Source organism: Suricata suricatta, chromosome 13 (assembly GCF_006229205.1).
Source record: "Suricata suricatta isolate VVHF042 chromosome 13, meerkat_22Aug2017_6uvM2_HiC, whole genome shotgun sequence".
NCBI classification, from domain to species: Eukaryota; Metazoa; Chordata; class Mammalia; order Carnivora; family Herpestidae; genus Suricata; species Suricata suricatta.
This window is the reverse complement of record NC_043712.1, coordinates 45,190,461-45,202,612: the sequence shown is the minus strand read 5'-3', so window position 1 is coordinate 45,202,612 and position 12,152 is coordinate 45,190,461. Positions and strand designations below refer to the sequence as shown.

Below are 12,152 nucleotides of genomic sequence, written 5' to 3'. Positions count from 1 at the left end.
CTGAGGGTTTCCACAGCTCTCAAAATTCAGTAGTAGCAATGCACTCCCCTGAGTCAATTAACTTAGAACAAGCACAGAGGAAGTTGGTGAATTGTAAAGCACAGTTTTAGCTTCAATGACCAGCTATTCTGTTCAGGAAATGTTTAAAAAGAAATGTTCCAACAGGTGCAAAATAAAAATGGCTTACTCTATTCATGATTTAGAAAGTTAAAAAAAAAAACAAAGGCTACTACAAAGGTAGTGTAATAGATAAAAGTGAAATAAGAACTATATAAGAACAGGTTGATTCTGTTCTGTATCATAAAGGGAGTCAATTTCACACCTGAGGATAGGCAGGATTTTAACATTCTATGGATTACAAAAGGAAGAAATTCTGTATCAGAATTTAATTGCTCTTTATCTTCTCTGGTTGAGTTCATCATTTTCTTTCTCATCTATATTATCTGTCCATCATTAGCAGGACAGCCACTAAATAATAAATTGAAAGTGATTTCTATTCTATGCTACTAATCCCGATGCAAAAATAAACAAAAACTAGGGGGGAAAAAGTGTGAAAAGATCCACAACAGCACACAAGCACACACACTTTGCTGAATTTTAAGGGGAGAATGCCTTACAGAATTTCAACTGCATTTTCTATTAATTTGAATACATTAACAACATTTGTGTTTTGTATCAAATTAATAAATCAAAGTTAAATGAAGGAATCAAACACATGTTCTTAATCTACTGACAAGACAAATATGATCATTCTAGAAGCAACAATGAGGATATGGGTCAAGAAAGCATGGAATCAAAATCTCATTTGCACAATAGATCCAACCTCATTCTCCCAGTAAATATTCTTTAAAAGCTGCTGAAAAATATGTAATCAGCTCTAGGGAGTTCCAATACTTTTCTTCATTTCCTTCTAATGGAATAAAACAAAGTGACATAAATATCAACACCAAGAAAAATCAGAGAAACTGAAATCCCAATGATTGACAAATTAATGAGCAATTATTTTTGTTTCAAACTCTTCTATATCCTCAAAACAGTCATCTTTTCTTCCCAGCAACTAGCCATTTCAGGTTGCACTACTATGGGACATCCCAAGAGCCTTTTCTCTTTAGGTTTGTTAACTGAGAGTTAATATATTGGTAAAGGGGTCCTAGAAGATACCACCCCAAATACACTACTTTTGCCTAAGGGGTATTCCAAACATAAGACAACTAAGAATCAACAGCCACAGAAAGAGTTCTCTACCCTATTCTTTTCTGTCTGAAGAGCAGGTCACACATCTCCCTTGTGCAGAGAGGTCCCCCTCATCTGCGCCAGAAAGATCAGAGCAACTTTCACCACAAAGATGAAAAACTGGCACCACAATGAACAAACCTTGCTAAAATAAACAATAGCTCAATACCTGCTAACAGGTTCCCCTTTGTAACTCCTGGTCACCTCACAATTTATGATGCCTCAGAACCCAAAACCCCCTTTCCTTTGTCAAAATGGTATATAAGCCCTAAATCTAACCACTTTTTGAGTTTTCCTTTTTGTGAACTCCAGTGCACATATAATGCTAATAAAAATTGTGTGCCTCTTCTCCTGTTGAATCTCCTCCCTCCCCATTTTATTGAGATATAACTGACATAAAACACTGTATAATCTATCCTTTGTTCGGTTCAGTCCCCGGGGGTCCGTGAATGAAACTGAGAGAATTAAGGAAAGGTTTTCCTCTCCAGATGATGGTAAAGAACTGTATATGATTTCTTAAATTTGATAAAATTTTAACTTCATCATCCTGAAATTCTTCATCTATATTAACCAATGCTGACACAGAAATATGTTCTATAAAACACCCCCAGTTCAAGGTCTGAGTGGAAAAAATGAATATAAGAATTTTAAAGTCTTTCCCACAAACTTTAAAAAAGCTTCTACAGTAATAACATCAAATTCTTAATAACTGATTAGCCATGACTTTTGGAAAAGACAGGTGCAATTAAAAAATTAGGTTTAAATATATGTTGATAAATATACATAAGATTTCTTCAGTATCAAAAAAAAACCCCCACTTCACTTTATACAAATTTAGCCACTAAAATCTAAGAACAGCTATAATTCAAACATATTGCATTCCATAGTTAATACTCTAGGGACCCCCAAAGCATTTACCTTGTGGAACCAAGTTCTCTTGTTTTGTGAAGACCTGAACACACACTAGCCTTTCTGCTAAATCTCTGTTAAACAGCACCCAGAGTCTGCAAAGTGAGGTGTTTATTAAGCCAGCCAACCACCCACTCTGCTCCTGTCAACTACCTGTATGCAAGAATCAGAATTCTTAATCTCTTGAAACTACAGACACTGAACAGCTAACCTTAGGATTGTAACTGACACACACAACCACCTTTTCAAATTAATGTTCATCAAAACAGCCTAAGGATTACTCTGATTGACTTCATCACAGTAATGAGTGCTATTAAATTTGAAGGTATGCATTAGAAAAATAAAATAACCACTTATCTATTTCAATCCTGAGAAGCTAAGATTGTATTTGTTAAAAAACAAAAACAAAAACAAAACAAGAGTGGAGGGTCACCTGGGTGGCTCAGTTGATTAAGCACTGGACTCGATTATAGCCCAGGTCATGATCTAATAGTTCTTGAGTTTGAGCCCAGCTTCCAGGGGATTCTACCTTTCTCTGTTCTGCCCCTGCTCGTACTCTCGTGCACTCTCTCAAAATAAATACACTTAAAAAATAAAAATAATAATAAAAACTGCCAGTTATTTGATAAACAAATAAATAAAAGAAGGGGCGAATATAATGCCATTAAAATAAAGTTCGAAAATCACATCATTTTGATGAAATAAACCATGACCAAAACTAATTTCAACATTCTCAGTAAGCAAGTCATAACTCAAGTCTACCTAAGAAACTTCATAGAAAAAAAAAAAGATTTAACCACACCGCCCCTAAGGCAAAACAAGGTGGGAGGAGGGAGTCTGCATGTGTTACCACAGATGGTTGCCACAGATGATTGACAGGTAATCAACAGTGGCAAAATCCCTCTTGGGTTGCCTACAGTTTGTAGATGTTTCTTTAGGTCTTTGTTTTAATGTTTGTTTATTTATTTATTTATTTATTTGAGAGAGAGAATGAGTAGGGGGGAGGGGCAGAGAGGGATACACAGAATGAGAGAGAGAGAGAGAGAGAGAATATGAATGAGTAGGGGGAGGGGCAGAGGAGAGGGATACACAGAATCTGAAGCAGGCTCCAGGCTCTGAGCTGTCAGCTCATAGCCTGACGCGGGACACGGGGCTTGAACCCAAAAACCATGAGATCTGACCTGAGCCAAAGTCGGACACTTAACCAACTGAGTCACCTAGGTAGGTCCCCCTCATCAGGTCTTTGTTTTTCCTTTTTGTCTAAAAGATTCTAGATGGCAGGTGGGTCAGCATAGGACCCACCTCAAACAATTCCTAGAATAAAAGTGAAGACATCACACCAAGATAAAGAAGTACCACTCATGACCTGAGGTCTTCAACTAACTATACTTCCCTCGCTCTTCATTTAGAAGGAAAAGTACCAATAACAGAACGAGATCTCTTGGAATTTTGAATATTAATTACATATGTACACATACCCTTTCAGGTCAGATGTACAGTAAAGACACAGCCTAGTGACTTTTAAACTTGACATGTCTAGTAATAAATACCAGGAGTAAACTCATCAGAAACCAATGCTGCGGAGGGCACAGCACCTGAAACTTAGTTTACCACAGAATCAGGCACTGCAGTTCTAACTCTCCCACCCATCTCCAGCCAGAGCTCAGGTAAACCTGGCTAATTCTGGTTCTATCTCCCTGAAAAATGTTCAGGAATAGAAGTTGGTTGACTTCCAGGTAAATGGAACATTCTGGGCCCTACACCTCAAAGATGCTGATTCAGTAGGTCTGGGCATTTATGGTAATCATCCCAATGGATTCCAATGCAGGAACGCTACTGACTATACTTCAAAAGGCTGATTCCCAAGACTGCTTGCTTGCCCATCAAAATCACCTGGGGAGCTTTCTGACAAAAGTTTTCCAAGATCTCCAGAATCTTTATTTCTAAAAACTCCCTCACATGAGGTTGTGCAGCCAGATTTAAGAATCACTAGGCTAGAACACCCAAATTCACAACTACAGACTGCAAAGTTTCTAGAGAAGCATGGATGTTCTCCTTCCTTTTATGGACCCCCAAGTCTTTTACTCCAAAAATCTCATTCCCCTTCTGAAGATGATACACACACCAGAAGATGCCCCTCGGTGAATCTGTACAAGTTAGGTGTCTCACTATATATTTATCAGTTAGTTCTGAATTTAATTTTTAATGAGTTCTGGCCTCCAACTAAAGGCAGGGAGGAAATATCCCAGGAAAAATCAGAAAACCAGAATTCTGGTCCCTGCTCCACTGCTTAAGCCATGTGGTCCTGGACTAGTCATTTAAATAAACCTGGGCTTCAGATCACCTGTTATGTGAGGGAGCTGGCTAAGGTCACCTCAAGTACTTTTCTGATTCTAACATTCTATTACTCATTCCTTGCATCAAAAAATGCATTTCACTCCTCTAGAATGCAGCATCAGCAGGTGTCAAGGACTCTGAAGTGCATAAACTCAAAGAGATGGACTGACATCAGCTAAACTGTACAAGCAGCAGTGGCTTCTCATGATGAATGCCTATAGACAGGAAATGGGATGAAGCATAAAGCTGGGCACAAAACCAAAGAAAGGGCCTGAAAAACAACATCATAAATGGAATTTAGGCCAAAAAGATTACTGTATTTACTACTGAAGAGGCTTCTTAATGTATTTCTCTAATCCTCATTCTATCAAAATTGTGACATTGATTTGCCAACACCAACAATCTACAAATCATACACTTTTTTTTTTTAAGACATAGGAAAGAGGCACACACCTTCCTACTAGATTTTTTTTTACCTTAGATAGTTTCCTAATTCAGCATTATTAAAGAATGGTTTAAGAAAAATGAAAAAGTAATTTAAATGTTCTCCCCCAAGAGTGATCTCATAGTTTTCTCACAACCGAACAGTTAATGCCCACCTCTTACAAAATCAGAATACAAAGAGGTGGCCCAGGAGCTCTCTGGGAGTAGGATAAATTGGATCATTAGACCAAGGAACTCAAATCTAACCCTAAAAATGTGTACTAAGAAACTGCAAACATTGGCTGATGCTAAACCCCACGGGCAGACTCCAAATCCTTACACATTCTTCCAATTTTTCTAGATATATTAACAGTAGCTTCTTAGGAAGATAGGCCCACTTTGTAAAGTACAACCATTCAAAAACCAGTTTTAGAAATCCATCATTTACGGAACTATTTTGTTCCATACAAATATTTACTAAAAAACTCAGAATTAAAGAACAATATACCTGAGGTAATTAATGCTTGTAGCTAAATGAGTCAGACCCTTCTGAACACTGGTTTAACCCATACTAAGTGCCAGGGGGCTAAGTCAAAACACAGTTACTGATGAGGTCCTTTGTATTCTTACTCAACTTTTTAATCCACTGTATAGTTCATTATCATGGATATTCATCTTTGACACATGCTCATACTTTACTGATATAAACAGGTTACAGAGAAGTTTCAGATAGTAAACCATTAAATGAAAGCTTTTACATGCTCAACGAAAATCTAGTATCAGGGAGATGTCCCCTAAAATGAGTTCTGTGGTCAAATAAGGCCCAAACCTGATTTCATTACTGCAGAATTTTAATATGCGGTTTGTATTATGCTGATGATCTTCAGTTTGGCTCTTAAATAGAATCTATGAAAGGCAGCATTTCTCTAACTTGTCTGCCAATGGTACATTCATTTTAAAGAACAAGTATGGTTGTGTCTCATGAAGTGAAGTTTAGAAAACATCTTTTGACCCTCATGATCACTATGGGTTTTTCTGGGTACTCCATTTGCCTACCAGAGATTTTAAACAGAAATTTTACCATGGTGGAAAAGTTAATTGGCCTGTTCTTACTGAAAAGGCAACAGGGTGTTGTTGGGGGGTAAAGGAAATGGACAGTAAATATTAATGCACTTTGCCAATACCTAACCATGTACTTCAGATCACCATGCACTATGGCTCTTTTAGCACTGTTTGTCACACTAAAGAAAGGGAGGCAAATGATACGAAGACACAAAATTCCAATTTATCCATCTGCATCATAAAACAGTTCTTAAAAAAAGACTTCAGGGAGCACCTGGGTGGCTCAGTTAAGCATTCCACTTCAGCTCAGGTCATGATCACACAGTTCATGAGTTCTGGTCCCCCATCAGGTTCTATGCTGACAGCTCAGAGCCTGAAGCCTGCTTCAGATTCTGTGTCTCCCTCTCTCTCTGCCCCTTCCCCACTCACACTCTGTCTCTCGGTCTCTTTCTCAAAAATAAACATTTAAAACATTTTTAAATAAATAAATACTTCTCAAAGAATAACATAATTCAAGACTGACCAGAGATAAGAGATAAAAATCTCTTAGATGTTTTCTGTGGAAGATGCCAAATAGAAAGGATGTATGATTTATTTCATATTTTCATCTACTCTCAGTATCATAACAAAAGATGCAACTAGTTCAAGCTTTATTTTTTATTTTAAGTGGTAGGGATAGCTACTAAGCAATCAAACCAGAAAGCATCACATCACTGAGGTCATGGTCTTTATACCATTTATCACATAGCCATTTATGTCAAAGAGGTTGTAAAACCCACATGCAAAGATGCTCTTTAGCTAAAAAGATAGTAAAAAAATTCACTGTCGGGACAGACATATCTAAGAGTCAGTTGTTCTCTTAACTTTTCCAACTTTTCAAAAGCTGTTTCTTTATAAATTTCATGTATGTGAGTCACACAAATTTTGGAAAAAGAAATGGAAAAATACTATCCATTTGATTATCAGCATTCAAAAACAACAAATCTTCCTGATGATGTCGTGGTGAACATCTAAGTAAAAAAATTAGTTAAAATATGATTACTCAATATGGATTGATGACAACCAAGTTTTACTTAGTTTTTCTTGATTTAAATAAGTTCTCTCTCTGAGCCTCAATTTGTAGCTCAAGAAAATATGATTGTGAGGCCACACAGAGGTGATAGCTCTAGGAACTTACTCACTCACCTTGGAGACAGTAAGCCCTGCTGTCTTGGTAAAAGAACAGCCAAACGTACTAATTCAAAGTATAAAGTGACCTCAGAAATTCCCTGGTATGACCCCTTTCTCTGCCCTCTCCCTCATTTTACCAAGGGAGACCAAGAGCGGACTTGTCCAGAGTCACGGGACTGAAGTGCAGACTCCTGGTCCAACTCTTCACACAGTATATAGGTATTCTTTACCCATTTCCAATATTTAGTTTTATAGTACGAGTTATAAGACATGTAAGGAAATTTCATATACACCAACACTCTTTTAACATTAGCAGGAGAAAGAGCATGAGAATGCCTTTGTACACTTCACACATTTTCCATGTTTGAAAACAACTCCTATCGGAAACATTGTATCCCAAGAACATGCTCCTCATTTAGGTTTTTGGCTTCTTCTAAGAATTTAGTCAAATCTTACAAAATACTAAGGATATTTTCCACTACCTACTATTCAAAATGCAGTATCAGAGGCCAAATACCCATCCTCTCATTTTTACCTTCAGCATAAGAGAAGCACTTACACCACTTTTTTCCTTTACTCGTCAAGGAACAAAACATTAGATCCTGCTACACTCAAATTACATCAGTACAAATATTTATACACTGACAATGTAAACACTAGCATTTACTCTGTCATATATATTACACGTAGGACTATACAGACTTAAGGGAAAAGACATTTTAAGAAGTTTCTTCCTTCTTCCAAATTGAGTATTCTTCTTATAATTCATTGTTAAAACACTAAAACAGAAGCTTAGGGAACTGAAAAGTCAAAATGACACTTTCTGTCCCATACACATACTTTTAAAACAGTTTTCAAAAACGTTATTATACAGCTCAGGGTATATAAAAGTCTCATTATAACATACACTGACCATAAAAAAAGATTTTATGCTTTAAAAGAAAAACAAAATTCTAAAACCCAAGTTTCATGATGCTGATGTAGTTGGTAACAGAGAGAGTATCTAGACTGTAAAAGTACACCAACTGAATGATTTACTGGGAGAAAACCTATTATTTTCTCACACCTTGAAACACAATCCTTTAAAGGTGAGTAACCTATACAAAACTGCATACCTGTTATTTTGTCTCTTACAAGCTTACAGGACTCTATCTCACCGATGCTCCCAAAGAGACTCTTTAGTTCCTCCTGTGTCATGTTTTGAGGAAGGTAGTTGACTATTAAGTTGGTCTTGCTGTCCTCTGTGTTCCCAGAGTCAACCGGTGATGAGCAGTTGTTGTTTATGGTGGTTGGACCATTGGCTGTGTTATTGCAAGTTGGCCCATTAGACAGTTGTGTTTCCATGGCAGCAATTACCTGCTAAAAACAGAGAAAATAAGAAATGTCAGAATTCATATTTCACAAACTATTAGAGATTCCAACCAAGAATGTAAATATGTGACACTAAATACAAGTCGTTCTGCTGAAATTACAACAAAGCTTCAACAAAAAGTGCAACACCTACGCTACTTTCTACTTCATATACTAAGCTAGTCAATTTAAGTTCACAATTATACTTTCACATACATATTCCATACATGCATATAAAAGCAGAATGTAAATGTTAAACATTCTCTAGAACCGCACTCTGGGTCTACTCATATACCCTTACTCACCTGCAGTGTCCACAGACTCAAGGAAATTTAGTACCAAAGGGCATGGATTTAAACCCTGACTATAATGCATACTACAAAACAGAAGTGCTTAACATGCTACCAGAAAAACAAACCAAGAATTGGTCTTCCTAACTCTGAAGATTTTCAGTTAAGCCTAAGAGTTTCAATAACTAAAACTGACAGACATCCATTAACTTAAAATCAAGGAGTAAGAGTACTTTAAAAAATATAAATTTGTCAACATGTACTGTTTTGGTTACATATTGAAAATTTTTTGATTGACAATATCTTATACCTCTTCTGTTAGTAAGAACTAAGAAAAATATCAGATGTTAAGTGTTAGGGCATGAAAAGGATTTGAAGGATAACTTGGAAAAGAAGCTAGGCATACGTAGTGTACCTTGTAGAATCTAACAAGCCATTCTTGTCAACCTTGGCGACTAAAAATCACAACAAGGCAACTGATCTACGGCATCAAAATAGAGTCCCCAAACAATGTAGTATGGCATTCTGCCTGGATTCTGACTTTGAAAGGGAAAAAAATAAAAACCTATCCAGTCCACCAAAACAACAATATAAATATTTCAACTTTTACAAACAGACCAGCCCAAGGACTTTTCATTTGAGCACATAAGCCTGTTGAAATGCAAGTAATAAGGTATCTATAAACTCCAAATACAGGATAAATAGCAGATTTGGGGGAAATGGCCTCAAACTCTTCAGGCTACTCTAGAAATCTACTCATTAATAAGCAAATCTGGATCTAGTTTCCTAAAAATCAATGCTATGCTCTTTAAGCAAAAGAGTCACAAACCACAGCCCCAAATTTTCTAAAACCATCTTCCAATAGCTATGTCCTTTGGACAGCCAAGACTGAGAGGGAATCCAAAAAACAAAGCATCATTAAAAGAGTCATCCTTCATATTTCAGCCAATGCATCCTTCATCTCCACAAAGAACAACTTCTCCAAACTGACAATTCTGAATTGATGGAATGCTAGCTTTAGGGAACTTCTTAAACATATAAAAGGCAAAGAATTTGAGGCAAAATTTTTAAAAAGCAAAGTAGAGGGAAAGAGTGTTACAAGAGAAAAAAAAACGTATTTTTTTTTTGTTTTTTAAAGCATCTTGTCTAAGAAAAATAAAAGGGCACAACAGTGAATAAGCATACAGCAAGACATCTCTGCTATCAAGAGTACCAAGAGATGTTTATAAAAGAAGGCAGCATAGGATAGATTGAGATTGGTCAACTGACCAGATTAAGACTGGTCAGACTGGACAAGAATCAGTGCTATCATAATAAAAAAAATAGGAGACAAAATCTAGACCACCTATGAAATATCAAACAACCTATAATCCTCTAGGACTTCATTTCCATTTCAAAGAAATGGGTTTTTCTACAAGCTGCATGCTACTACCCCTCTGGGTTAATAAGTGTTCTCAGGGAATACTTAAAGAAGTATGGGGAAATAAATCTTTGGAATTCTGTAAGAAAAAAAAATCAAAAAAAAATCAAGATATGCATTTTATTATAATTAACAACTTTATCTGAAACTGCAAAAGGAGTTTTCAAATTTCCTAATAAAGCATAACTGTTCAGTCTGCAGAATATTTGCTGTGGGTCACTTTCCACAGCAAAACTCTTGTGGAATTAACCTTTGCCCAACATTTATAGAAACAAAGAGTTCCAAGATTAGAGTGCCCAAAGCCAATTAAAACAAATCACTATTCAAAAGTTAGGGTATGTGTAGAAACTAGGTGAACCCCAAATATGAGATCTGGACTTAACTCATTGGGATGGCATTCGAAATATAAAGTGTTCATTGACTGAAATTAGCAGGATTTAGCAAGGACAACAAACACTCCTCACTTAATTGCACATTTATTTCCATGTTCAGGTGGCAAGAATGAGCTCCTAAGCCAACATTCAAGTGAACAGCTGCAGTAGGCTGTGTGCGCTGAAAATTACAGCATCTCTCAGCTATAGGACCATCTGCTCAGAATAAAATGATACTAATGTGCTATATTTTACAAATAATGCATATTCCATTGATAGGCTCAACACAACTGTTCACAGAATGCAAACTCTTTCAACAGTTACTGGGCAAATAATTTTCAGCCAGATTTACAATTTCAACAATTTTTTTTGAGCATCAGGAATTGTAAATAACTTCAAAATTTAGTAACCAAAAAAATACATAGTAAACAGAATGTAAAGAATTACGGTAACTTAGTATTCAGACCATACCAAAACTTTTGTTTTTTTTTTAAAAGCTTGTCACTCTTTTATTTTAGTCTGCACTAAATCCTAATTTCGATTATAAAAAGTCACATACAAAAGCATGGTTCTGATGCTACATATACCACTGTGGTTAAAATTGCAATGTGCTTTAAATCCTAATGATGGCCATACCGCAATAGGTTAAATGTAAGAATAATTAGTATGCCAAATGAAAAGTTCAAGTGTTTGGTATGGCCTCAGCACTCCTGCAACATGCTAAAAAAAAGTAGCCTACAGAATTTAAGAAAAATCCCACAGACCCCAGTCCAAGGCTCTGCTGCCCACGAACCACTTCTAAGCAGAGAAGCCACATCACACAGTCTGACTGCCATGTTAGTTTGGAGTTGCCGTCTGCAATATGGACACAAAAAGTACCGTATGTTAGATGAGCAAGATAATGCAACAAATCAGTTTGTACAAAATTTACAGTGATTGTATTGATATTCCCAGCACGTCCATGCAGTGTGGCTTAATTGAATTTGAGGCAATTCCAATCTAATCTTTCCAAATTCATTTTAACATGTAGTTTTCTTGCACAAATTAAGCATTTTTAATTAAGAGCCTGATTTTCAAACAGTGTTAACTAGTTACCTTGACATCTATCCTGAAGAACTACCTTAAACCACATCTCAAAAAATTTTTTAAATAAAATGAAGCAAAACACTGCATGCTGTCCTGTCTCTCAAGGATGTGGGAGAAGGAAATGTGAATGAAATTTATAGTGAGAAAAGGCAGTCATGTAATTCATAAGTGAATGTTTTGAATAAAAGCGCTTTTCCCCCAAAATATCAGAGAGGCATTAAGGGAAGCTATATTTGCCCACACTGTTACATTATACTATAAATGATCCTTAATCCTGGGACTTAAAATTAAACGTGAATTGAAACCCTGTGAGGTTATTCTGCCACTATAGTCCAACTGATCTCTAACAGTTTCACTGAGAATTGTTCACATATACTAAAAGGCAGTAAACCAGCATCTTTCAATTTAAATAATTGGACCAATAAATAGGATTGTTTGGAGTAATGCTTATACAGGATGTCAGCTTTGTCCCTGAACGAAATCAAGTGAACATTTTTTAGA

The 12,152-nt window shown here is 36.3% G+C and overlaps 1 protein-coding gene across 7 annotated transcripts in view; it reads right to left on the bottom strand.

The window, feature by feature from the left end:
- The window catches only part of ELAVL2 (ELAV like RNA binding protein 2), a 66,233-nt gene extending 54,816 nt beyond the window's left edge, over window positions 1–11,417 (bottom strand). For 5 of the 7 annotated variants that reach the window (XM_029920107.1, XM_029920108.1, XM_029920111.1 and 2 more), the window contains exons 1-2: window positions 11,330–11,417; window positions 8,250–8,493 (exon numbers count right to left, since the gene is read on the bottom strand). In XM_029920107.1, coding sequence (XP_029775967.1) covers window positions 8,250–8,493; window positions 11,330–11,401 — 316 coding nt within the window. In that variant the 5' untranslated portion in view covers window positions 11,402–11,417. The remainder of the gene's footprint in view (window positions 1–8,249; window positions 8,494–11,329) is intronic. The other 2 variants (XM_029920109.1, XM_029920110.1) reach the window with 1 other exon arrangement.
- Between the last annotated feature and the right edge of the window lie 735 nt (window positions 11,418–12,152).